Below are 27,875 nucleotides of genomic sequence, written 5' to 3'. Positions count from 1 at the left end.
TGCCTCTAAGAAGAACAAGAAATAAGGGAGTAAAGAATGAATCAGTTCTTGCTATCTTGTAACAATGACTGCTTTCGTTTGCAAAGTAATATTCAGAATTCCTAACTGAGGCTTGAGGGTACTTCCAGATTTCACAGACAATATTTTTAGGGTTTATTTTTGTTAGTAGCAGTATTTTGTTCACTTTACTAGCCTCACTAGAAGCAGGGCTGGGTATTAACTTTTGTTGACCTGGAAAGCCTCCATACCATCCCACATTAGATGCCTAAAACAGGTGCCCTGCATCACTCTGTGCCGGGTCCTGTCTTCCTCCTTTAACTCTAGAGGGTACACAGAAAATTTGTCATCTGTCTCAGTTACCTGTGGAAGAGGTACAGCCTGCCTAAATTGCACTGTGTTAGCCTTTCAAGGAAATAACCTTCCTAAAGGAATTGCCTAAATGGCACATTTAACGAAGCCGGTGCCTTTGAAGACCATTAAAATGAGCTATTCTCTCTTCAGGATCCTAAGTTAAGGTGGGACAGATTCATACATCTTAGATTTTTAGTAATATTCATTTGCAGAAAAGCATGTTTGCCTTTTGGAGGGACAAATTATAATTTTACTTGTCCTGCCTGACGAGAAGCAACAAACTCTTCAATATTATTTCTGCACAAGCATATTTACAGAGCAGAACTGCATCACACTAAGTGATCCGTGATCTCAGAACAGCAATTCTGGTTCTGCAGGGAAGTGCAGGAGCTCAGTGATGACAGTCACACACACACACACACACACACACACACACCAGCACCTTTTCATGTGCGAATATGTGGAATACAGATGGTTACAGTAAGGGCAAGGTAGAAATGCTCACCCTGACTGATGACAGTCCATGAGACTAGAGCAGTTTGACCAGCAAAGGTCAAACAAAGGCATTTTTTAACACAGGAAAATACAATCCAGCCACTCTGTCATATGACAAGTTGCTGCTGGTGTAATGAGGGATGAGTGATGGTGTGCTATATCCTCATATAGAAGCTTTCAGAAACCAGGCTGTTATCACATCAGATTACTTCCTCTGAAACTGGATTGTCCAAGGAGAAAGGATGCCTCTGCCTATTTTTGCTTTATGAAAATAAAGGCTGTATTAACATGGGCATATGGAAAGAATTAAGCATATAATTTTAGCTTAATGTAAATTCCAAACATAGTTTACAAAAAAAAAAAAAAAAAAAAAGAGTATTTTATAGCTTTGTTGCAATACTTTTCACTGCATAGCTGTATCTGTTTTTGTGAGCTGTATAACTGTATCATGTCTCACTCTGTTCTGTGCAAAGACAAGCAACAATTTTCTGCTAGCTTCAGTGTTTGATGTCCTTAAAGACATATCAAATGGCTACTTTCTAGAGATCTTTACTTCCATTTTCCTTGTCTGTCAAAGGAAACAAACAAAAAAATGTATACTGAGTTGCTTTATTTGGAAAAAAAAGGGGGGGGGGCATGAATATTACTAAACATTTCACAGTTTTGTGAATTCATTTGAACAAATCACTGAGACAGAGAAGGCTGTGAACAATCACACACACAGTCAGGTTTATGACACCTACTGTAAATGATGCCTTTCATTCTAAAACAGGTATGAATACTTGCACCAAGAATACTCCTTGTAATCCTTACAGCAAAGCACTTCCTTAAAATCCAGTTTCTCAAAGAATGCTAAAAAAGGAATTCCATTTTTTTATCCCATGATTATTTCTCAGTCAAAAGTGGCCAGTTCAGAAGCAAAACATTTATCTCAAACTACTAAACCAGCCCCACTCGGCTCTGAGGATCCCTCATGAGCTGCAGGGATTGTATCCTCCCTCCTTCAGAGATGTCTCATAGGCTTACTGTAGTTAGTAGCTTTGTTGGAGATGCCAAGCTAACACAAAATAAAACATAAAAGGACACCTTTTATCACCATAAAACTGTAATTCTAAATATCCACAGGAAAGCTGATTTGTTAAATAAGATAATGCCATTTCGCCATAATCACTAACTAGAGAAAAACCTCAAAAGTGCCTCCAGCACTCATCTACAATGTTCTTTGGGGTAAAAGGGCCTTTTAGGACTTCCCTTCAGTTTAGAAGATGAAAAGCATTGCAGATTTAAGGAGCAGCATCAGCTACCTTGATGCCCTGCTGTTATCATCACATTAGTGTCTGAGCTCTGGGAACCAATAACAGATTTATTCTGCTAGTACCCACACACTGTTTTGGGGAGCTGAGGCCAAGAAAGGTGATGTGAATTGCTCAGAGGGAGAACAACGAGCATGATAAAGGCTGCAATTGAATGCAGCCCACCTGAGGCCTCCACCAGCACATTAGATACAGGTTTCTTCTTTCTCTTTGAGCTCTCAATCCCCACACTCTCATCTCTTTCTTGCAGTGCATTAAAATTGCATGTGCATTGAATAATGACAAACACGAGCTATTTTTTTAATGGCGTTTATGTTTATGCTCTGCAACTATTGGTTTCTAATTCATTTACAGATCCATGGAAAAAGAGACTGACCTTTATTTTCTTTTTTCCTTGTCTTATTCTACCTGATATAGAGTTCTCTGGCCAAATCATAGCTTTGTAGAAATAAATAATTGCTGTGCAATGGATTTTGTATAACTAGAAAAATGCAACAACACAAAGTCTCCTTGAATCAAAAGAGGTTTAACTAAATTAATAAGTCCTAACTGGGGGACTTTAATGAGATTCAAATAAAGAAGATTGGCTAAAAAACATCAGATGTGCTCTGGCAAGAGTGATTGTCCTTTACTAAAATGATGCTTTTCAATTGAGATTGATGATATTGGCACATAGGTTTATGAAAACAAACCATCAGTGTTGCCAGGGCAAAATTCTGCCACTAAACCAAACTTTTAATATTGGGATACAAAACTCATTTAGCAATGCATGCATGGGCGAGTGAAACACAACTATTTGTTTTCATTAAACATCTTCCTGAATCTCATTCCTCTTTCCTCATACTATTTTATTCAAAGAACACGCCATGTTTGGAGTAGAAAGCGAGTTTCAAATCTGTAGGGTCTTGGCTCGGCAGGACAGCAGCAAGCTAAGCTCAGCCACCCCCAGCCTGGTGGTACTGAAGAAGCTCTGCCCACAGAACCCAGTGTGAAACACCACCAGTGCTCCCAAAATCTGACACACAACTTCCGAGTTCTTCCAGACACCACCAGCAGCTGACAGCTTGGAGACTTCTGTGATGGGATTAAGTGACTGCTGGAGGAGAAACCGGGGCACCACAGCCATTTCCTAGCACCTGCATCAACTTGGAACACCACATAAGAGGTCCCCTTGCAGGGCCTTAACCAAAGGTCTCTGCAGTCAACATTGTGTCTCCCGTGGTGGCAATAGGACATGTTGTTTGGGGATAACATCTAGCCTGGCCTGTTTCTCAGGTCTCTTGGCTTCATACTCCACCAGCACTCACAGCTGCTCTATTAAGGAACATTAATACATATAAATACGTAGCATACAGACATCCTGAATCCTCTTAGTGTTAATTTATGAACACATTCTCCATGAATCTCTCTTGGAAATTTTCACCCTTGCAAAAATTGTTGCCTCCTGGCAGCAAGTTGCAGAAGTTTCTTATCTTCTGGATAAAGAAGTACCTTTTAAAGTCAAACCTCCTAAAAGTGAAGTCTCCTAATAATTTTACTGAGTGTTCCTCTTCTCCTGTACTACAGATTTTGAATGAACAATTGTCCTGCATTCAGTTTATTCAGTTTATTTATTTTAAAGATAAATAAATATATTTATTTATCTTTATTTTACATATCTCAAATACCCTCTCCTGTCAGCCTTTCTCTCCTACCTGAACAGCCCTAGCATTTTTGGTCTCTATTCATAAGACACTGGTGAATACTGAACAAATCTGTTCTCAGGACCAAAGCTTAGGTGATCTAAATAGTGACTTCCCCATTCTGAAAAGTGACCATTACACCTGACCCTTTGCTTCCTAGCCTTTACCAGATTTCAATTTGCAAAAGAAACATTCTTCAAGTCCTCTGACAATTTAGTTGACCTTTTTGAAAGTCCGGAAATGTCCTCTGGATCCCCTTCATACACTTGCTTATTTGCACCATTATACAGCAGGTTAGTGAAGCAGGACTCCCTGACTCAGATGGTGCTTAGCCGCATACGCTGAGACCTTCTTCTTCATTACAGATGCTGTCATCTCACCAGGGATGGAAATTACATTCATCAGTCTATAGCTTCCATGATCTGCTGTTTGTAGGTCTGAAGAGGAGAATCAAGGACATGAACCCAAAACCACAGCAAATATGCACTGCACAGTGCTCTGCACACTTCTGCCATGGACCTGGCTCTTTGCTTGCTTTTCATTGCTGTTTGCATCCATACTGTATCAGTAAGAAGTAGTGTCATTGCAGAGTTCTCGTTCAGGGATATTGCAAAACCCATTGCACAGTTGCAAGAAAGAAAAGTGCTTCTGCACCATTCCTACTCTTTGAAAAGCAATTCAACAAGACAGTTAGAATTTGGAGGGTTGTGTGTTTTCAATGGCAGCTTCTGGGTATTTTACTGAAATGAAGGTGGGAGCATTGCCATGTGCACAGGGGAAAGCCCACGTAATCTGTCACATCTGTGTGTATCCATTTTTAAATTAAATGATGTAAAAATGCTTATTTGGGCCTGCAGAACCTCTGAATTCAATTTAGTGTCATTTACAGAGAAATTTGACTTTTGTATGTATGTTATCTGAGAGGCACAATTTTGTACCCAGCATCATGAAATATTTTCAAATAAATATTCTGTATAAGTTACCATAGCTTGATTTATTGTCATGGAACTCCAGTGGCTGATTTTCCTCTACATGGGGAATTATATTTCCTCAGAAATATCAGACTGCAGAGATAAAATTTGCTTAGAAAGTGAGCGACATTTTGTGCAGTTGCTCTGTATTTTATAGAAAAGCCACTGCAAATATAGTTTGGCATGAGAAAGAAATATGTTAGGCTCCCACTTCTTCCCACCATTAAGCAGACCTCCTTTAAGATGAGAACATGGCATAATGATAAAGCATCCCTTGATACTGTAACACATTTCATCTCAGGAGAAAAGCATCAGAGCCACATGGTGTATTAGCCACCATTTGCCTGCAGATTCCCCTGATGCTCTTTTCCAATCATCAAGACCAAGGAGAAGCCTCACTGAAACCTGCCTAGACTGAAATATGTTGACAGCATTTACCATCAGACATTTTTCATGTTGTTTTGATAGCAGCAAAAGGGATCTTTCCTGCTGGCACTTACAACTCAGAGCAAAGCTGACCGCTACACCTGAGTACCCACGGCGTCTCTGACAGCAGCCGGTGCTGTTTCTGCTCCAGCACCCAGCACGCACATATGTCTGTTTTGTCCTCTCCTGCACCTTGACAACATTTGCTGGCTGGCCAGTGTGATCATTTAGAGCATTTTTATTTGTAGCTGTGCTAGCTAATAATGGGTCTGGTTTCATCCTTTGATTCCTTGAAGGATTGGGGTCTGGCATAAACCCCTATTCTGCTTGGCCAGGTGTTTAGCTAAATGATTTCTTTCTGAACGAGGCAGTACTTTCATCTGACTTTCATTACTCTCTCTCTTTTCACTGAAGGGCTGCCAAAGAAACACAACAGGGGAGCACTGTGATCAGTGTCCGGACGGCTTCATCGGTGACGTTGTCAGAGGAGTGCCCACCTTCTGCCAGCCTTGCCCTTGTCCCCTGCCAGGAGCTGCCAAGTACGTAGAGTCTTTGTTTGTCTTTGGTTTGGGCTGCTTTGGGCCCTTTGTAAGGTGGGGGCAGCATCCCTGCCTGGGTGCATGAGACAAAGCTGCTGCCCTTCCCAGCAGAGGAAAATAGGAAGGCACTTATAATCACAATATTTGATATATGAACAAATTCAGGTTCTCCCTCTCTTATGTAGGAGAGATTACTCAGCTGAAAGATAAAAGGAAGGAGTGGGAGAGCTCTGTGACAGGCATGCTGCCACTTCAGCTGACACACAGCCACCTTCAGGAAAGAAGCTCTGAGGCCTAGTAGAAAACCAAAGATGAGCCAACGGGATCCAGGTGTCACCCACTTTTTGCCTTCTGAAGAAGCAAAAAGCTACAAACTGTAACCACTTGTTGGAGACCTAGTGGCACATCAGTAGTGCAGATGAACGGTATATTATCAGCTTCCTCTTTCTTGAGTTCCACACTCCACAAGAAAGGCATCCAGGCAAATTGCAATGCAGGGCCCAGAAGAAATGCTATTAAACACTTGCCAATAGGTTGAGGCTATTTTTAATTGAGCTACCTACTCCCCTTGTGTGTTTTTCTGTTGTTGTTTTTTTTTTTCTTTTTTTTTCTTTCCCATTCCACTTCCAAGCGGGGCTTGTCACAAAGGGGGAATTTTCTTATTGTGTTTGTTTGTGGTTGCTATAGCATTACTCATCCAGTCCTAAGGTGGGATGAGCCTGCTCGGTGGCACAAGCCCAAACTGGCAACAGGACAAAATCTCTCTGGCCAAAGTCCTACAGGTCACCTCCTGGCTTTCGTGGCAAGGTGCAGACATGAGGAGAGCCGTGGGGTGAAGAACAGCTGTTGTTGAAAACCCGCAGCTCTGACTAGGTTAGAGAGAAAACCCTCAAGAGACAGGGGGAGAACCTATTTTTGCTTACATTTATAAAAGCTTAGGAGGGGGGGTGCTCACAGACAAGGCTTCCTGCTTCCTCCAGTTTCAGTAGCAGAGGTAATGCCAGAAATAGTAGAAGTACAACAGTCGGAAGCTGTGCTTTCTCCTTAGCAAAAGGGATTTTTTTTAACCTGTTGGGCACAAAGCAGCCACATGGGTGTAAGGAGCAGCACTGCCAACCACACACAGCCTGGGTTGCCTGCTCCCAAAACCCAACCAGGACACAGCAGGGTGGCTCAGGCACACCTCCAGGCCTTCCTCCCTGCAGTGCCACTTGGCAGAGCATGGCCGCTTCTGCCTGAGCCCAGACCCTGCCTGAGCCCACAGACCACCAGGCTTTGTGGCAGTGCCCCCAGCCACAAGCAGCCCTACAGATAAGGAGCTCCTAGAGATAAGGAAGCCCTGAACCCAAAAGGTCAGAAGTGTGGGATAGGGAACAGGACTTGCTAGGAGCCTTCATGAGGAAGCTTCAACATCTGCATGCAACCCCTTTAGAATTATCCATGTAAAAATACACTTCAGTTTTTCAGAGTTTTCCTTGGAATCAAGTCCTGAAGGCAACATCTAAAATAGTGTCCTGACACAACTTGCCTTATGCCTGTATTTCAATAACACGCAGAAATTTCCTGTGCAGCTTCTTGCATGACAGAGACCTGACCACAGCAATAGCCTTCAGCTGGGTCTGGAACACAAATAATAAAGACTGAGCAACATTCAGCCTTGCATAACTAAATTCAAAGGCCAGCCATTCTTTCTTATTCTTGTATTTTTCCTCCATTAGTCCTACTCCATGTATAGTAAGGCAAAACAGTAATTCTAGTAGACAGCAGAGAAGCATTAAATGCCTTAAATAAAGAATACGTAAAGGTTATTGTTTTGAACTCTGTTTCTCTTTAGAAATAACCAGTGAATCTGTAATAGACAAAGTGACCAAATCTGTAAACTGACAGACTCATCAGATACATATTTGTTCTTGGGATTCATCTGCGTGTCATCAGCTTTTCTGGCCAGACCATCTTCATGTCTACTGTCCAGGGAACTTTTGGAGTAAACCACATGAAGTGTAATGTCATCTCTTCGGAATAAAAAAGGGGGATGGGCATTACTTCACAGTCCGGCAGATGTTACTTCTTTTTAAACCTTTGGGAATTGTATGACCTTTTCTTCCCCTAAGAGGTCACAAAAAATACAAAATCTCAGGAAGGCTTCAGTCTTATTTCATAACTTAAATCCACAATGCGGTTTGTATAACTACGTGAAGGAATTAGGCTTTGTAAAAAAAGAGGAAGGCTGCCAAACTCTCATGATTTTCTTGACATGTTCTCATAAAAGCTTTACTGAAGTCAATTTGTGAATTCTGCGAGAAGGATCTCATTTTGTGTTCTCTCTGGTTATATGAAATGTTTTGAGACAACACAGACCCAGACACAGTTTTATTTGACCCTGGGTGTCCCAGTAGCTGAGAAATGCTGATGGAAAATTAAATTTTGCAGGAATTCTTGTCACCATTCAATGCAGCTCTTTCCTGGAACAAGCAGCGTGTAGATCATGCTCTTTCCCATTGCTCTGAGTCTTTTGAAATCCTGTGCAAAAGGGATGCAAACTGCTACAGCTGCCCAGCACAGCTCAGCATCATACTGGAACAGGAGACAGAGAGGAGGATACAGACTTACAGTCTTGATGCTGTCATTTCTCAAGGGGCACACTACCCTTTAGGAACCAGAGGTGGTACCACTCAGGATGTTAGCTGCAGGTCTCAGGGCCTCCATTTTAGAAATCGTGGGCCTGCAGCTGACATCTACTGCCACTTAGTGTGCCAGTTGCTTCCCAGTACTGGGAACAGATCTTGAACAGATTGCAATCTAACTGGAAACACCTCTAGGACGTATGTCTTCTAACAGCAGATGTATTTAAGTCATATATATCACTGTATTTGAAGTGTATGGAATTTGCACTTTCCAAATTTGGCTGCTGCTCTTTCTTGTCTCCTATTTTGTTGCACAGTTGTTAAATCCTGAAAACATCAGAAAGCAAGGAATCAATGGTTTAGAATCATGACAATGCAAATTACAGTACAAGACATTACTGCAATCAGTATCACTAAAGGGCAAGTTGATCTCACAAGGGGCCCCAGGGTCTTTCCAGATTTCTCAGAGAGACCATGGAGAATCCTCAATTACTGTAGATGAGGACAGCACCAATTAGTTCAGTTTTCCACTTGCTACTTCCAGATCAGATTTAAGGAAAATTGTGGGATTTGCACAGGAAATTACTGTACCCATTCCAGAGTCTAAATTCCTGAAGGGCGCTCTGCAGTGCCTTTTAAAAGCAATATCATGTCCATTAAAGTACAAGAGAGAAAGCAATTAGGTTTGCATGACATACATATTTATCCAAGTCCCTGGTCTAAAAGACGTGAAATAAAACCTGAAGGTGTCTCCGATCTACACTGCAATACAGAAATGTACATATATCTGGGAATTATATAGCTCCATAGTGTCATACACTAATTAGTGCTTTCTATACTCATTAAAAAGACTAGACAAGGAGTATAGTGTACATCACATATGAAGTTTAAGGATACCTGTGAAAAAATATTTAGCCATGAGGAACCAAGAGCCAGAGTTTGCACTGACAGCACATGTCCATCATTTATAAAGATAAACTCCCAAGTGTTTGCCATTGCCTGCTATTCTAATGATTTACTCTAATGAAATTCCAGCTTTGCAGACTCCTGTTACCGAAAAAACGGAAGCGTGCGCTGTGTGTGTAAGGAAAACTATGCAGGACCTAACTGTGAAAGGTAAGAAACTAACAGGATGACTTACTGGTCAAAATGCCGAAGTCCATGAGCCTTCAAAGGAATCTTTGCACACTGGGGAGAAACATTGTGGATGTGTATTCATTTGACTGAATCATGTTTGTCAAAGGATTTCATTCAGTTCATAATAAAATCTGTAAGGATTCGCTGTGGAGACATCTCAGGGTAGGACAGACTTCTACATCTGATGTATTTTGATCCAGTTCTTGCACTTTGTATACCCTCATGTGGTGATCTTTGTAAAAGGAATACAACTTACAAATCAAAATACAAATCAGAAACAGCAGCTGAAGTGAAAAATTGCTACCACAAAAATGCCTCTTGCAATTCCCTGCTCTGAAAAGATATCAGGCTTCTGCCAATTAAATGCTTCAAAAGCAAAGGAGAAAATGCCTTATCTGCTCACATTCTTAATGAGCAGATTCCTTCTTGGTTAAATTTTAAATGTACTTCACAGACATAATTAAAGCAAACAACCACAGGTCAGTGCTGCTTTTCAACTTTCCTTATACCCACAAGCAATTTCCAGTAAATATCTTCTAAATTACAAAGTACACAAATAAATGGAGCTATGCAGAGAAATATAGCTCTCCTGTCTCGTAAAGGCCTATCTTACTCACCATGGACACACATGGACAGTGTTTCAGTGAAGAAACGTGATTATAATTCAAAAATTCTCCTTGAGCATCCAATAAATTAAAAGTCATCGAACACAAAGACTGAGGGGTATAGGATAGTTCAGACCCTGAATTTCTCAATGCTTCATTTTCATTTTCCTTTAAGCCCCTGAAGTATTTAAAAATTCAATCCACTGTCATTAATGGGCAAGGTCTGAATTCAGACAATACTTTTCTAGAGAACAGAGAAAGGGTATTTTCTCCCGATGCAAAGAGAAGTCAATGTGAAAAGGGTAAGATGGAAATAGATAGATAGATAGATAGATAGATAGATAGATAGATAGGTAGGTAGGTAGGTAGGTAGGTAGGTAGGTAGGTAGGTAGGTAAGTGAAGACTTTTGCCCTTATAGAGGGTGTAAAAATGTCAGCCTATTACCTCCACAGCACTAGCACAATGACAGCAATAGTGAAAGCCCTCTTGACAGATGGCACAAAAATGTGAGGGGGGAAAAAAAAAAAAAGAAAGCCTTCTTTCCAGGCCTGTGGCTGTATGCTTTTGTTCTTAAGAAATGTCAGATGTATGCACAAAGGATAACACAGACAATTAAAAGGTCAGTGAGGTTTCCTAATAGTTATTAAAATGTCATCCTAAACTACAAGCAAATCAAATTGTATGAAATGAGCAGCATATTTATTGCAGCAGCAGAGAATGGCAGCAGCTTTCTTTTCTAACAGCCACTACTCAGCCTTACACGCTGCAGCTGTCTCAAGGAAGGCAAAGCTGCATAGATGGGTTAGGAAAAGCTACAGAAAGAAATCAACCTGCCCTGGTCACTGGGTTAAGTCCTTGACAAGCTGCTAGGGTAAGTGTCAAGCAGTGACAAAGGGCACTTCCCTCCTCCTGGATTGCTGGTCCTGCTCCCATCTGTGACAAATAGGACAAAAAGCATTTCAAAGACTAATGAGAGATGCCTTGCTCATCCCTGTCCCCTCGCCAAAGAGCAAGCCCCTGCCCTGTTCACACTGCTGCTGGGCATCGCCACCACTGCCTGCTGGTGCTGGCAGCAGTCGCAGTGTAGGAGCACCAGATGAGAGGGGACATTGCCCCTGCCCTTCCTGCATCCCATAGAGCAGCTCATGTCCCCAGGGCAGAGGAAGGCAAGGTCCCACTGCCCTTCATCCCTCCCTCCCCTCCCTCGGGGCAGCGAGCTGCGGATACGCTCCTTGGGCAGTGCCTGGCAGACAGCCCGCTCCGTTTCCCCTGGTGCTTGAGTAGGAGGTTCCTTTGTGCTGCTCCAAGGACTTGGCACAAGTCTAGCTGGTTTCTTTAATGTGTGCCAGTGGACAGTGTGGTGGAAAGCCTGTGCTAAGAACTGGGAAAACACACCTCCCAGTTCAACATTTGCTCCTGGACTCCAGCAATAAAGCACTGAGGTGGTAGCAGCTGAAATCCAGGTTTTCTTAGTGCCCAAAAGTTAAAAAAGATAATTGAGAGAATGATGCTTTAATGTCCAAAGTGAATAGATGAGAAAGGTCCTTTTGGCATTGCCAGTGAAGAGGAAGTTAATTTTTTACTCACAAATAATTGCAGGAAGCAAACACGGCTGTAAGATGAAACAACGTTTAACTTAGCAGCTTTAGTATTTCCACAATGCTGATAAATCACAAGGGAGAGGAAATGTTCTTAGCAACAAAGAGCCCCTTATTGATACAACAGAGGAAAAAGACATTTACCACAGGCCTCTACTTTTTCAGACCATAAAGTGCAGAGATGGAGCAATGCTTCCATCCATCCATCCCTGCTCTTCCCAAGTGCTACCAACCATTCAAAAGAGGCCAGACACAATCCAAGCCTGTGACATGCCCTCAGTGGCAAAGGGAAGGAGAAAGTGAAGTTGACACATTTATTCACACTCTAAAATTTCCTATTTATTTTAGACAGCTATTCCAGATGAGGAGATATGGCTAATAAAAGTGAGTCAGATGGTCATAAAAAGCAGCATTCACTTCCAGGCCCACAAGTGTATCTGTGAGGATGTGAGCAACTGCCACTGCATTTCTGGCAAGTGAACTCAATGTCATATTTCAGAAAATTAAAAAAAAAAAAAATCATCTTGCCTTCATAAGAGGGCAGAAACTGTAGGCCTGATGGGAATCTTTGCAGTCGTTGCTCGTCAGTCTGAAAGCCAAAGCTTTGCAGTAAGCAAAGCACCCTTCTCACCCAAGCATTGCTGAGTGGCTTCTGTGAGTTGGTGGACATGTGAAACAGACAGGCATTTGGAAAATGCCTAAGCACAGAAAATTAAAGGGAAATGCTGCAAGATTTTGAGAGTTCAGAATAAATCATATAGTACAACCTTTTTTTTTTTTTTTAAATCAGAGGGGCATGTTTTTCTTTTTTAAACTTCATAAACATTTTGAAATTTGGAAAATATTACTGGGTCACCCAAGTGATAAGATCTGCACCGAAAGTTCTGGCAGTGCTGCAAAGAGACAAATAGACTCTTTGCCATTGGTAAAGGCAGTATTTGAGGCAGCCAAGTGGTTTGTATTAGGATGCTTAATATTTTATATGTGTTTTTACTGTGGGGGTTCAGGCCTGGAACATGAACAAAGCAGCACTGAGGAAATTACTTTCTTTATTAAAAAAAAAAAAAAAAAAAAAAAAAAACCTTCAGCAAATGTAGGAACAGATCAAAACTGGAAGCTCTTATCAGATCTCCCACATTTTCATTGCTCAGACACAGCAGAACCCAGACTTGTCTATGTTCACATTTTAGGAGACAACAGGCCTCAGCCCAGGTCCCCAGCCAGAAACTTGGAGAAATTAAACCAAACTGCCTGAGAGCTCACCCTCCCCACACACAAAGAGCAGAACAAACAGCGTCTGAAAACAGGGCTTTATGGACAGGAGAAAAGACAAGGACAACAGGGTGATAAAACAGGATGACACAGAGTACTCCTTACCTAAATCACACTGACAGCCATTCAACCCTCTGATATCTTCAGTGAACAGTCGCTGTGCCAACTAGTTACCCCATGGTCATTCTTCATCCCCAGTTTGGGGCATGAGTCCTCAGCCTCTGTAGCGCAGGCTACGAGGTCACTCATGCTCCTGCAGTGACACCATGGGTGGCATGGGCTGTCCCCATCCTGCCAGCTGAACCCCCCAGTCTCTCTCTTTCTCTTTCTCTTTCTCTTTCTCTTTCTCTTTCTCTTTCTCTTTCTCTTTCTCTTTCTCTTTCTCTTTCTCTTTCTCTTTCTCTTTCTCTTTCTCTTTCTCCTTCTCCTTCTCCTTCTCTTTCTCTCTTTCTCCCTCTCCAAACCTCCAAAGGCATCCTCCACTCCTCCTGGGCTCTTACACTTCTGGCCTCAGCCACCAGGCTAACATAGAACAAATCTGAAACACAGTGGGGATGTAAAGGGAGGCTGTTTTCGTGCCTGTTTGATTTTGCAAAAGCCAGGCGCCATCCCAATACCATGTCATAAATGTATTTATTCAGCCCCCTTCCGGTCAGAGCTCTGGTATCTGCATTATAACGAAAATGTCTGAACTTCCTCTGAGTTTCCACATCATGAAAGGCAGTCTCTTGCCCCAGTTTCCTATATAACACAATATAGTTGGAGAGATCCAAAGCTGAAAAGACGAAAATAAACACTGGGACTGCATCTCTGCCAAGGTCATGCTGTCATATATTTTAAAACAATGGGAACAAATCATTGCACTGCTAAGGATACAAAAAAAAATAATGCAGACTGAAGTGATTGAGATACCAGGAGTGTTCAAGAAGGGGAAAATAAATAACTGTACAGATTGAGACTAGAGCACAAAACAGCCTCTGCAGAAATACAGCTCCTAATTTGCCTTCTGTCCTTTTTTCGTTGCTGACCGTCATCAATTCATGGGGACATAAATAAGGTCAGAGAAAAAATGCTACCACAGATGGCAATGTCATTGCAAGTCGTCTCTGGGCTCTCTTTTCCTTTCAGGTGTGCCCCTGGTTACTATGGGAACCCTTTGCTAATTGGAAGCACTTGTAAGAAATGTGACTGCAGTGGCAACTCAGACCCAAACCTGATTTTTGAAGACTGTGATGAAGTGACTGGCCAGTGCCGCAACTGCCTGCGCAACACCACGGGTTTCAAGTGTGAACGATGCGCCCCGGGGTACTATGGGGATGCCAGATTTGCTAAAAACTGTACAGGTATTGTCTGAATCATTTCATAAAACATCTGGGAGTGGGTCTGGGAGGCAGAGGGTGCTCCTGGCCACCTGGTGGGATGATTTGGGTGCTCCATTGGATCAGCCCTGGCACTAGCCCCCTGTCATTGCCCATGAGCAAGTCTCAGAGTACAGACCCCAACATCCCAGCTAAATGCCTGGGCACAACACTGCCTACATCTTGTTTTAAACAAGGTTCCTTGAGCTTCTTTTGTGTAGACACATCACCTTTGTGTTTGTTGATAACATTCACAACACAGCCAAAGCATGCAACCACCATGAACATCTGAAGTCCCCCTGGGTTCAAGGTATAGGGCTATAGGCCTTGGGGCATTTGTGATGTCTTGATCAAACTTACACCCTTCTTGAAATTCACTGTACATCTGGACTTCTTACTAGCTTATTACAAAGTGCTAAGGTGTGTTTGGAGACATGGAGATTGGAGGCCAGGAGGATATTCTGGACTCAAGCATCTTATGTGCTGCAGTCGTCATTTATGGGCATATTATGCCACTAGCAGTCCCTTCTAGTTTTGTTCCTGTCTCTAGGATTAATTCACATCTTTAAGTCACACACTTAAATTCCATTTACACTGAATGAAAGAGATGGTGCCCACACACAGCAACACAAAAAAACAATCCCAGGTATCCAATCCAGCCAAAAAGACAATGGCTGTAGGGAGCAGTGTGTCTCAAAGCTCAGCTCATGCTTGGATCTGGCCACCCAACCCAGGCCTGCAGCTCAATCTCTTGAGGTTGCAAAAGCAAACCCTATTTATGTGCTTCACTGCCTAACTCAGCTCACCAGAGATGATTTAACAGCAGTTCTCCCATATAGAATAACAGGATGTAGCTACAGATAGCAGTTTTCAGCCTCTTTTCAATAAATTTCTTAGCCATTTGTCCTTCAGCCACACTTCCAAGCTTTCTACAAATGTTACTCAGAAATAAAGGTAAATTTAGAACCTTTCTCCACCAATAAACCACAACAGTGTTCAAAGCCTTAATTCCATATTAAAAGCTTGGTACCTCACAAAGATGAAATATTATCAGAAGTGCTTTTGAAATGAATTCACTCTAAACATTTCTGTAAAAAGCTAAGAATTATCAAGTTAAATAAGAAGACAATTTGGTTTTCTTGAGCAGCAACCTAATCCAAATTTTAATCTTAGAACCGTAATCTTGCCAACTGTTTTGGGGGCTAGATTAGATCCTGTCATACAGGTGAGACTTTTCTTTCACTTCTTGATAAAAGAACTAACAAATGAAAGCATTGTAGATGCAGGAGCTGGGAGACACCAATTCATACTTGTGGAGAGATCAAAAGGTTGATTACCCTACAAAATTCATAACCAAATTGTGTTCTCACATTAGTACAAAAAATGAGTAGTTCCACTAACTGTGGTTCAGTTTCAGAGAAATACTCCAATGTTAGCACATCATGTTTAACTTTGAGGCTGTCTTACACATTTTCATTGAAAATACCATGGATGTTCCATGTGGAATGTAAATACGAAGACAATTCATAGAGAACAATGAATGGGCTGCAATAAAATAGCAGTAAACAATTTGGTTATATGAGATTCTGCTGAAACCATGAATCACAAAAGCAAAATGAATGCCAGATAAGTCACTACTGTTTTTCTGTTCTGCTAGAGATTTTGTTATTCTATCAAAGTGTTCCAAGAATATTTTAATCTTTAAAATAATATATTTTAGAAGGTCAATTAAATTCTGAGAGAGACACTTTAGAGTAAAAATAATACTTTTTGAAAAGCCACTTGTGCTGGCAGGAGAAATGCAGCTTACTCAAGTTAAAAAAATGTAAAACCCCACTTACTCTTCATTGTAAGTGGTAGGAGATATTTACTTTTTGATATGCTCAAGCTGATGATGGAATTGGAGTCTACCATCAATCCCCCATAGCTGGAAACCTTAATTTAGTGGGAGCCTGACACAGCATTGAGAAATTCCACAGGCTTGCAGAGAGATATGTAACTAATAATTAATTTCAGCTGTACTGCTTTCCTTAGCCCATTTCCCAGACATCACCCTCTCTAGAAGGTGATGTTTTGGGACTACTTTTTTTCGCCAGCTCTGAAGCTTTGAATAAGTCTCTTCAGCACAGGCTTTCTGCTTTTTTTCCTCATATTCAATCTTTTTTTATCATATTTAACATTTTTTCTCATATTTTTTTCTCATTTTTAACCTGAGAAGCCCTTGATTTTGGTTTGACTATCTGTGCAGAATCCTATGTATAATTATTACATCGGTCTTGGGATGGGAAAAGTGGGTTGGACGTTTTGAAGACTATTAATTTTAAGACCCTTTCTTTTTCCCCCAGAATGTAACTGTGGAGGGAGAATGTGTGACAGCCAGACCGGAGAATGCCTTGCAGACAGTCCCGCAGTTTCTACTGGCACAGACTGCCCCACCATTAGTAAGAATAATACTATGAGAACACCAAAAGTGACTGCTGTTCTTGTATTTCAATGCTTGCAGATACTAACTTAAGAGCTTGGCTCTCCAGTGGGCTTGGCACTTATACCTTGATCCTGCAGTGCACTTAAACATGTAAAGATGCGCAATGTCCTGCTGACTGTGTATTTAAAATATATGCTCAAGTGCATGTGAGCGCACAAGTACGTTTTGCAATACAGACTGAATATTTAGCTACCAACTGTGGAGCAGTAGAGATGTATCACCAAAGCCACTTCTCTAGACATAGTGACTGCAAAAAAATATTCCATCCCTAAAAATTGCCATGACTACTTTATTGCCACAACTACTGTCTTGCATTTCACTTCTGTTTTTTCTAGTTGTACATCTAGTATAAATTGTTACTGTTGAGAATTTGACATATACACATCAGTCAGTTGCTTTTCTGCTCTCTCTTATTCTAACTATAGGAAGCTTGTGGAGTTTCCAAAAGTACTATGTTGTAACTACTAGTAAGCATTGATTATTATATTTTTTTAATGCTAGTATTATTACATCTGCGGTTTAATGCAGAACACATAGGACATACAGGCTCCTAACCAGTTCCCAAGAAGAAGGGGGTCCCAAAATGCAACCAGAATGAGAACATTTGGCAGCTTCTGCCAACAAGAATACAGAATAGGTGATACAAGCAAAAGTTCCTGTAGGAATCTGTTTCACGTTCATCTAAATCTCTAATTTTACTAGTGGCACAAATATCGCTAAAAACAAGGTGGCACTGGAGGCATTCAGCCAGAACAAGGATGTAGTGCTGTGCAAGCATAATTCAAATGTGTTGCAATTGTGCTTTTAGAAGTTGTCTTCCTAATCAAATATGCATCCAAGTGTCCAGCTGTTGGACATCCTTACTTCTCATACCACCAGATTTTAAATACAGAATTCTGGCTTCTGGCAAAATGAACTTGTTTCTCCCCCCCCCCCCCCCCCCCATCTGTTGTTCTTTGGGACACAAACAGGAGGAGCCTCTAGGGAATAGCCAGGAAATGCCTCATCTCTCTCTCCCTACTGATTACAGAGCCGCCTCGACAGCCCCTCAGAGCAGTCCCATCTGGTGCTGCTCAGCTGGAAGCACTGTGACTGTGTTGTGGGACCTTTGGAAGTGGTATATGAAAGTGAAAAAAAAAAAATGGTATCCATCAGGACCCATCAATGACAAAGAGCGGGAACCCAATGGGGCAAGGGCACTCAAAAGTAAATTCAGGATGTCTGTTGTTAACTGATACAAACACTAAAAGAAAAAAAAAATGACGCTTTTATTTTCTTATCAGGCTGCGATAAATGTATTTGGGATTTGACAGATGACATCCAATTAGCAGTCCTGGCTATCGATGAAAGCAAAACAATTTTACTGAGCATTTCTACAGGTGTTGCAGCTCAAAAACGCTTGAATGACCTGAACCTCACTGCTACCTATCTCCAGGTACAAACAGTGGTGATGTTTCACTTTTTTAATTTAATTTCATTATATGAATTTCCACTCCATTTGCTTAAATTTCAATTCCTGCCCTCACTAAAGAAACTTTCTTCGCGGGTGCACTGACTTCTTTTCCCCCACACACAGGCAGCGATGTCTGAAAAAAAGAACCACTCTGTGATTTGGACCATCCAAGTTGATGATGCTGCAGATGAAATGAATGATCTCCTCAGAGAGGCAGAGACCCTTGAAGACCAGGTTTGTTCACAGCCTCCTGCCAGAGCACAGAGGCTTTGCAGCTTGTCATATTCACATGCTGGCATAGGAGGCTCACCAAACAAGGGTAGCTGAGAAAGCTTTCCATTTTTAAACCTTCTACTTTACTTAGGCTCAGAATTAGAAGTATAAAATCAAGTCATCAAACTTGATGACTTGATCTTCTTGAAGATGACTTCAAGATTGAATCAAGAAGATGAATCAAGTCATCTTCTCAGAAAAGGAAGGGAGCAGGGCCAAAGTCTGCTGAGCATGGTCAGAGGTTTGTCAGCTCCCCTCAGGACCCAAGTTCCCACTTCAGTCCCTACACCCCAGGCACAACATTTGATCTGAGGTAGACACACTGCCTTAGTGTTTCAGAGCAAAGTAACCAACATTAAAGTAATTTGGACTGACTTTGGGAGCCCTTGTACTATATTTATTTTACATGTACGCCCTTGTAAAAATCCATTTAGCCTGATTAGACACTTCACAATACGCTATGAAGCTGCCAGTGTAAAAGCCTTTTGAGGTACCCACTAAGACAGAAGCTGATCAGTACTCAAGATATGTTTTAACACAATTATAATCGTAAATGTTATATCCTCATTCAATTGACAAGCTATAAAATTAAGGTTATCTACTCTCAGCTCACATAACACTTCTACTGCACCCTAAAAGAATACTGATATATGTTAAGAGAAGAAATAAGGTTCGAAAATTGTTTCTCCTCTATTTTAAACAGGTATTATTATCCAGTTTTCTGTTGCTGATATATATATATATATATATACATACATATAGTGAAATACATCATGTGATGTTATTCCCAAGCAGAGATAACCACAGCTGCAGTATGACTAGAGTATATTTCATGCTTATTGCAAAAAGCCAGACCTTGTATTCACTTACAATTCCTTCACGAGACAAATTTATACCTTAGGCTAAAACTGAGATACAGGAGCAAGAAGAAGAAACACAAAGGAAGAGAAAAAAGGGTTGTATGGAGATGTGGAAGAGAAAATGTGAGGGTTAGTATTTTTTAATCGTCACTTAACAGAAAGGGCACTGCAGAATTACAGACTGTGTGTTCAAAAGACAGGTTTGAATAAGAATAATAAATGGGATCTGAAACTCCCAGAGTCTGCTGGGGATGAGCTTAGAGTAAAATCACACAAAGCTCAATCCTAAATGTTTGGCAGAGCCCTGGGGGAGCCATGCACCTCTCCTTCCCAGGCTCTGGGCAGATTCCAGGACAAGTCTCCCTGTGCCAGTGGAAATTTGAGGATAACTGAGAGCACCCCTCACTCATGCTGCTATGCTTCCCATCAAATTTGTGGCAATTGGGAAACCTGTCTCAGTAATTGCCCATGCAATTAATAGTTAATAAAATGTTTGGTGAGGAAAGAGCATTATGCAAATGTGTTCTGCAAAAGGCACCTCCATCGCTGCCTTCCAACTCACCCTGGTGCCACTGCAGGCTGCGTGGCAGGAGGGAGGCTGCAGCCCCTGGCCTGGTGGGATTAAACAGGCATGAAGCCAGCACAGCAGCAGCCTAAAATCTTCCTGGCTTATCTCCCAAACTCAAACTGGTTTTACAGTGGGGATTCTTGGTGCTGCAGCCCCACCAGGGGCTTTAAACCAAAAACCTTGCTACTGGCATGCTTGTGGTGCTGTCTTACATGTGCACACATACACTCCAAGCCCAGGAAATGTTGAGAGTAGCCATATTTCCTCCTCCTTCCTGAGACATAGTAGTGAAAATTAAATCCAAGGGCTCCCAAAGTTAATGGCTGTTTAGGAAACACGATAACTGTGTCATGGTTCACTTCCCTTACATCCTCACCTAGTGCCTCACCATCACCGTTTGGGGGCCATGTCACCTCGTGCCTATATAGGGGAACACAGTATGGTGTACAGCCTCCACCATAATATAGGATAGGAGTGTGGCTATGCTCATTTTGAACCCTGACTCTCATTTTCTTAATTTAACAAGTTGCATAACTGGCAGCCTCGCATGAGGGAGACAGTGATCTAAAAATGGTGGGGAGCTTCGCACCTTGTTCTTCAGTCTATATGTTTACTCAGGAAACATGATACACAGCAAAATGAGCCAGCCCTGCTGAATGCCTAGGAGACTCAGCAGATGGGAGTTTTACAACTGTACATAATTTATGGCAATTTGATTGCAGCAAATGATGGATAAATATGGGACAGATTTTAATCTCTCACTCTGCAATTCTGAAAATACCGACAAGACAGCCCTTCACTTCAGACTGTAAATGCTACTTTATATGATAAATGGACTTTCACATACTCATCAGGAGAAAGAAAAATGTGTGTTTACACTGCTCATCACCACACACACATATGGATCTGAAAAAAAATCTAATATCTTGCTCACATGGTTTATTCATAGGGAAATCAAGCATCCAGCAAAGGCCTACTGATACAGAAGGAAACCACGAAGACCAACAATCGTGCTACACAGCTCATACAGCAGCTCCATAATATGAAGGATAACATTCAAGGTAAATAGATTTCTTTCTGTTTCAGCTCAATGTGAAGCATGTGTTAATGAAACCTCCAGCAAAAAAATGTCATTGCACCTGGGCACTCTCACAAAGCAACCCATAGGCTTTAAACATAAGGCTCTTAGAACCTGCAATGCCATGATGAAAAGTTGTCTCTCTTCAAAGGCAACTGACACTATGGGTTGATTTGGTCTGACAACCAGAATAAGAGCTTCTCTTTTTTTCTCTCTCTGAAAGAGAAAAATAATTATAAATAGGTTTACATGGAATACTTCAAAGTAATTCAATTTGTAGTCTCTGATTGAATAGCTGCTGAAGGTATTTATATAAACATGTGGAGAAAAGAAAAAAAAAAAGAGCTGGTATCAGACTAGGGTTGAGTGCAGCCACAAACACAAGCACAGGATGGGAAGTGAAAGTGCTTAATGGCTTCCCTGTTAGAAGATTCATGCAAATGCACTTTTCTGATCATGCTGGTAAATAATTGAGGGCATGTGAACAGCTAGACAGATTTTTTCAAAAAAAAGACTTTTCCTTTTGAACCCACGGTAGTCAGTTAGATCTGACTAACTCTGGTGATCTCTCTGTTGAGTTTTACTTCCGTTCAATTTTTTGCATTTTAGGAAATTGTTCCTGTGTAGGATTTCTCTGATTCATATAACTTCATGCAAATGCTTCTTAAAAGCAAAAGATGCTGAATAGTACATCATTTCGTGAATTTGCCATTTCTCCAAGCTCAGTGTGGAAGGTGAAAGATAAACTTGATGACGAAAAACTCCCAAAATTAGAAGAATGTATCCAAGTGCATTTTTATGTTACAATGGGACAAACTGTCACCATGTTCTGCTCATCTGTGTGTATGATGTGAGGGAATGCAGATAAAACTTTTATCCATCTTTGGACAACATGATAGAGCAAAAACTGCATCTCTAGAACTAACATAAATTTCAGAACATTACTTCTCTTCTGACTGTAAATGTAGGTATTTTAGACCTTTGCAGATGAAGATTTTTGATTTACAGCCTCAGAGACTGCTTGGATCTTCAAGAATTTTTACTGTACCATACCTCTAAGGATAAATGGCAACAGTGAACACTTTCCCAAGCACAATTGCACTTTAAAAAGTTTTCCTAGTCAGAGAAGATCATCTTTATCTGGAGTATCTCTGACATAATGTTATTTGTGTTCATATATATAACTAAATACGTGTTCATATATAAAACTAAGATTAAACCAGTTGTAGCCTCTTCTTCTGTAACTTCAGAAAGCAATAAAACCCCAGGTGAGCGTACACAGAAGCATCCCTGTCCCCTGTAAACCCGCATCATGAAAGTATCCATCCTGCAGTAGAGAACACTAATTTCTCCCAGTCCTTTGCAAAGCCAACAGTGTAAAAAGCTGTTTATGGCACCAGAATAGAAAGGCTGATGGGCAGATGAAGTTAACTAGCCCTTTTTCAGTTAATAGAAATCCTTGATTAACAGACCCGAGTAGTTCTGATTTAACACAATTATTGCAAGTTCTGTGGCAACTTTTGTAAGGAAGATCTGTAATACCCCAAACATTATCCTTGCTGATCATTACCTCCATGGGTGCTTCAACCAATATTTCAATTTCAGTAAACATAGTTAGCAATCCTGTCACAAAGATGAGGCAAGCTAAGACCATGCACACAGCATGTTACAAATGTTCTACTTTCTTATACCTACAGTGGTAGATCACTTCTGATTACTGCTGCATCTCTCACTTTTTATTTCTATAGTTACTGAGTACAGGTGTCAGCCTAAACCTTGTTGTATGTCACCAGCATTCACTGGCTGACTTGTGTGGATAGTTCTTTCGTATCATTAGTTGTCTGGGGGAGGACAGGAATTACAGAAGGCAGAAATGTGTCTAGTTTGGGGCACAAATAGCAGAAGTCATGTTGGCCTGTCATAGAAGAAGCAGCGCCTATGTCTGTGATGAAAAAGAGTGTTTGTTCAACCCAAAAAAAAGTTGCAAGCAAGTGGGTGAAAGTTATTTTCACCGTGCATAAAAATATTCTCCAGCATCACTACTGCAGAAGGCAAGCCAGGCTCTACTGAAGGTAAGCTGCATGTGTATGCACATATCTGTATGTGTATACATGTGTGCCAGTATGAGAAGGAAAAAGAAAGCCACGGAGGCACTTGTGGTCATCAATTGCTGCTGAGACTGAGCATTTAAAGCTTCACTAATGAGTTCAGGAGCCATCCAGAAACTGCATGAAAGGACATTCTGCCAGAGAATCAGTTGTGCCACAAGTACACATAGATATTTTATTAAAAAATTATAAGATCCGTAGAGCTGCCTTGCCAGATCTGGCTATCCACAAATCCAGTAATGAATGCAAGCCAAAGCTACTCGCAGGGTATGAAAGAGGAGGTGGTTGGTGTTCAAGGCCAAGGATTGAAAAGTGAGAAAACTTTGTAATGCTTGTTCAGGGAATGGGTAAACTCAATTTCAGCTGCAAGGATTCAACAGCATTTTTTGAACTGAGACCAAAACCTTGAAATAATATCCATCTCCAAACCAGCTAGGCAGCATTGTGCCAGAAGCCTTATGTTACGTCTTTAGGGTGCCTCAAACTTCTTCAGAGGGACAAAGAGATTATTTCAGTCTCTTTGCTGATGTTGTTGTTTAATAAGCATCACATTTTTGCAGTAGCTCTTAAAAACCACGATCTTGGAGGAAAGCCCTGGTCTGCTACATGCCACAGAGCTCAGAATAAAAAGACGATCCCAGCCTGTGAGAACTGCCAAGCCAAATAATGCAAACTACCCATGCCTATTTAATCTCATCCTCTTCTGATGAGACCCCCACATATGCCATGAAGTGTGATTTATTTACAGCTTTAATTTTAAGACTGTATTAAAGATACTAATTATCCATCATAGAGTGGTAGCGTAATTAAAATTTTCTTTCGCCAGCAGCAAGAGATGGATTCACAAAAGTAAGAGTACTCCACAGAAGAGCGCTTACTTCTCTATAGCATGCTGGATTGACCATCTGTTCCTTTTTTCCCACAGAAATCAGCAGCAAGATGAAATACTATGCAATTCAACAAGAGCTGAGCCCTGAGGAAATTGCCCAGAAGCTGAGTGTGGCTGAGGAGATGCTGAAGGAGATCAAACGCCGTAAGCCTTTCACTAATGAGAGGCAACTTGCAGCTGAGGAGGAAGATGCAGCAGAGGACTGTAAGTTTTGCATCTGTTTTCAATTCATCCAGATGTTGATGCACAGCTGGCAGGAGCTGGGCAGCTTGGGACATAATGCTGTGCCCCTGGGGAGGACCAGGAGGTGCTGGTGGGCTGGGCGGCTGCAGACATCACAGTTTAGGAGAATATAAGACCAAGTATATGAGACCTGTGTGCCCATTAGCAGACTTCTATCCGTAATTATTTACACAGGAAGTGAAAGAGATTAAATAATAATTCCTGCTCCTGATGGTTGGAAGAAAAAAAAAGCGCACAAGATCAAATCTGGGAAAGAAAAGAATAGGAAAAGTGTTATCTGCCAACATGAAAGGAATCCTGGTTTCAGTCCCTGAGTGTGGTTCATCACAGCCTGTCTCCTAACCCAAGCCAGTACAACTCTGCTGACTTCAGGAGACTGTCAAGCATTAAACAAACATAAGGACTACAGCTTTTCCTTTCCCTGCCTTTCTCCACACCGCTAACAGAGCAGTGGAAAAGGGGCCAGCAGAGGCATAGCTCTGATGGACACGCTCACTGAGCCCATCACAGCAGCCAGAGGTGACACTGTTTCCAAATGCCTACCCCAGGTCTCTCCTTGCTGCTCCCATGGCAGAACAAGCAGCAAAATGTGTTTGTGTTGCACATGTTTCTGTGTGTGTGTACGTTTGTCTGTGCCTGCTATGGATTAATCAGTGACATCTGATTTTTTTCCCAGTGCTACAGAGAGTTGAAGAGTTTCATGAGAGGTACAATGACACCAGATCTCTAGTTTCTGATGTGAAGGAGCAGTTCCGTGAATATGATATGAAGCTGTCAGACTTGGAGGAGACAGTAAACCAGGCATTTGACTATGTTATACAAACAGAGGATATGAATCAGGAAAACACAGCCAATCTTCAAGAACATGAGGTATTATGCAGTATATTTATCATAAGTATCTGTGAATAGTTCATGTTTGCCAGTGCTTAAAAGAGTGGATTGCAAACAATTGAGATTCAGGAATTACCACACACACACACACACACACACACAAAAAAAAAAAAAAAAAGGAAATCCTTGGGCTACTCAGCAGGATGAGCTTGACACTCCAGTTCTACACAATAAGTTGAGAAGTACAAGGTGTATTACTTATTCATGAAGTCACAATAAATGCCAGATTTTGGCACAGCATGTCGCAGCTGGCCGAGGAAAAGATGGTTACTAATGCCTAAACATAGGAAGTTGTATTACAGCAAAACCCAAGAAGCTTAAGATTCCAACTAGCATGGCTGCTATAAATACTGTGGTGGAAATGTTTCACCTGTTATGTACTGATTTATAATGTGACACTGGAACATGTTGCCCAGAGAGGCTGTGGAGATGTTGAAGGTCAGGTTGGATGAGGCCCTGAGCAACCTGGTCTGGTGGGAGGTGTCCCTGCCTATGGTAGAAGGGTTGAACTGGATAATTTTTGAGGTCCCTTCAAACCCAAACCATTCTATGATTCTATCATGACGAAGGACTTCATGCTCTCAGAAGTAATTACATTCTCTTGAAACAAATATTTATAAAGACAGTGCCGAATTCATGCCCTGGTGACTGGTTTCATACTGTCCCATCCAAACTTTCTCCCTGGTCCTCTTTAAACGAAATGCCTCAGTTTTTCATGAAGAGCAGATGACTATCTTTATATCAGGAAGCACAAAGCCATTCTCTAATTGCTCCACAACAGATATCTTAAAACTGTGTTTCCTACTTGGTGGGTGAACTGCCTTGCTATGAGGCTACAGCAGTTTTCCCTTATGCTCTGTCCAGATGAATAGTTCTAGTATTTTGAACAAAGCAATTGGTCCAGAGGAGAGCTCAGATATCTTCCTCCTAGAACCCCTGTGGAAGGGGGAACATTTGCATGTCAGTGGTGGTGTTAGGTTCAGATAACATCTGGAAATTGAACTTTCAAGTCCTTCATCCCAGAAAGATACTTAATTCATCAGTCATATAGAGAGATTGTGGTGGGGTTTTTTTGTTTGTTTGTTTTGTTGTTGTTTTTTTTTTTCCTTCCAGAAGTTTTGTGACTCTTCTTTGTTTTCTTAAGAGATGCAAAACCAGAATGTCCCACCTAAATATGTTTTCCTCAGTTACTTTTTCATCGGGGAAAAAAATGACAAAGATAACAATTCGGGACCATTTGATCCTAACTGCTTTCATTTCAATGGCTGAAATTGTTTGGAGTCTGGAAGAGAGCAGTTTGTGATCTTGTGTGATCACAAGAATGATCTTCTGAATTCAGGCTAATCTCTGGGTTTCATAGCACCAGTGGCTGCACTTTGAGCTCTTGAAATCTGCCATGCTCAAAGTTCATGCTGATGTGGAAGGTTTACTAATTCAAAAGATAAAACAGGCACATTAAAGGTTCTTGTGAATCCTTCTATGAGGACCTTGGGATCTTTATTTATAAAGAGTCTTCTGCTTTTTCATTTTTAATTATTATAATGCCAAACTGCAGATTATCTCACATTTATGAATTGAAGCCTTAATTATGCTGGTTGTAGTCATAATTTTTCTGGTTTTAACCATTTGGATTTTCACTATTCCTCGCAGTGAAGGCACATGCTGTATAACAATATTGTTCACATTAGCTTCATTATTGACATGAAAAAGAATTCTCAAGACTGTAAGAATTCTCAAGACTACAGACAAAAAAAAAAAGTTTCCAGGCCACAATGAAAAGTCCATGTTTAATTTGTTTCTGCTGGCAATGCACTGAATAATGCTTCATCCCAGTAACTGCTCAGGCTGTAATATGAAAAGAAATTAATTCATACAAATAAAAATATTTCACAAGGACAAGAAAATGTAAGAAACAACATTATAGTATGCAGCTATTAGGGTTATCTATTAAAAACAGACTTAATTTACCTGAAATCTACTTTATCACTTTATCTTTTGAATTAACTTTAGTAACATGACAAAAACAGTAATACTGTTCTAGCAGTTCACAAACATTTTTGGATGTTTTGTTTTGTTGTTTTTTTTTTTGTAGAAACAATATGAGAAAATAAAAGAGCAGGTAGATGAAGTGAATGGCATTCTGCTAAGTGCCACAACTACTTTGGCAGGACCACAAAAGATCAACTCAGAGTTAAGTGAGGTAATAAAGGTAGGTGCCATAGTGACTTGTTTAAATGGTATGTCCTGAATTTCTGAACTTTTGAAAAGTCATGTGCTTAGATCACTGAGTGAAAACCTCTAGTTTTTTTTACTGCTTCAAAGAAATACTGATGAATATTTCCCAAAAAATGTGTAAATCTTCCTGAATGGAAAGCCTTGTAATTACATTTTGCTGTCTTGGAAAAATAATATATTAGAAGTATACCTTACTGCAGGCACATCTACTGAAGGATTTTGCTGTAGGGTTCTCATTTCATAATGAGCAGCTGCCAAAAGGCCCAAAGGTACTCCGTTGGCAGATTGCACTTTGCTAATTCCACCAAGTGAGCATGGGAGACAGCTTAAGATCCCACATCTCAGTATTAAAAGCAGTGATGGTCAGAATGTAAAATTTACATATAAACATATTGTCTTATTGAAATCCTCATCTGCAAC

The 27,875-nt window shown here is 41.0% G+C and overlaps 1 protein-coding gene across 1 annotated transcript in view; it reads left to right on the top strand.

The window, feature by feature from the left end:
* Positions 1 to 27,875, top strand: part of LAMA4 (laminin subunit alpha 4) — a gene marked incomplete at its 5' end in the record, with an annotated part of 95,883 nt that overhangs the window by 26,929 nt on the left and 41,079 nt on the right. The window contains 10 exons of the mRNA XM_084285203.1: positions 5,653 to 5,777; positions 9,437 to 9,517; positions 14,143 to 14,357; positions 16,718 to 16,813; positions 18,141 to 18,292; positions 18,434 to 18,544; positions 20,961 to 21,072; positions 24,123 to 24,290; positions 25,006 to 25,199; positions 27,313 to 27,429. Coding sequence (XP_084141329.1) covers positions 5,653 to 5,777; positions 9,437 to 9,517; positions 14,143 to 14,357; positions 16,718 to 16,813; positions 18,141 to 18,292; positions 18,434 to 18,544; positions 20,961 to 21,072; positions 24,123 to 24,290; positions 25,006 to 25,199; positions 27,313 to 27,429 — 1,371 coding nt within the window. The remainder of the gene's footprint in view (positions 1 to 5,652; positions 5,778 to 9,436; positions 9,518 to 14,142; positions 14,358 to 16,717; positions 16,814 to 18,140; positions 18,293 to 18,433; positions 18,545 to 20,960; positions 21,073 to 24,122; positions 24,291 to 25,005; positions 25,200 to 27,312; positions 27,430 to 27,875) is intronic.

The sequence above is a fragment of the Netta rufina genome, assembly GCF_964035555.1.
Source record: "Netta rufina genome assembly, chromosome: 3".
Taxonomy (NCBI): Eukaryota; Metazoa; Chordata; class Aves; order Anseriformes; family Anatidae; genus Netta; species Netta rufina.
This window is presented reverse-complemented; position numbering and strand designations above follow the sequence as displayed.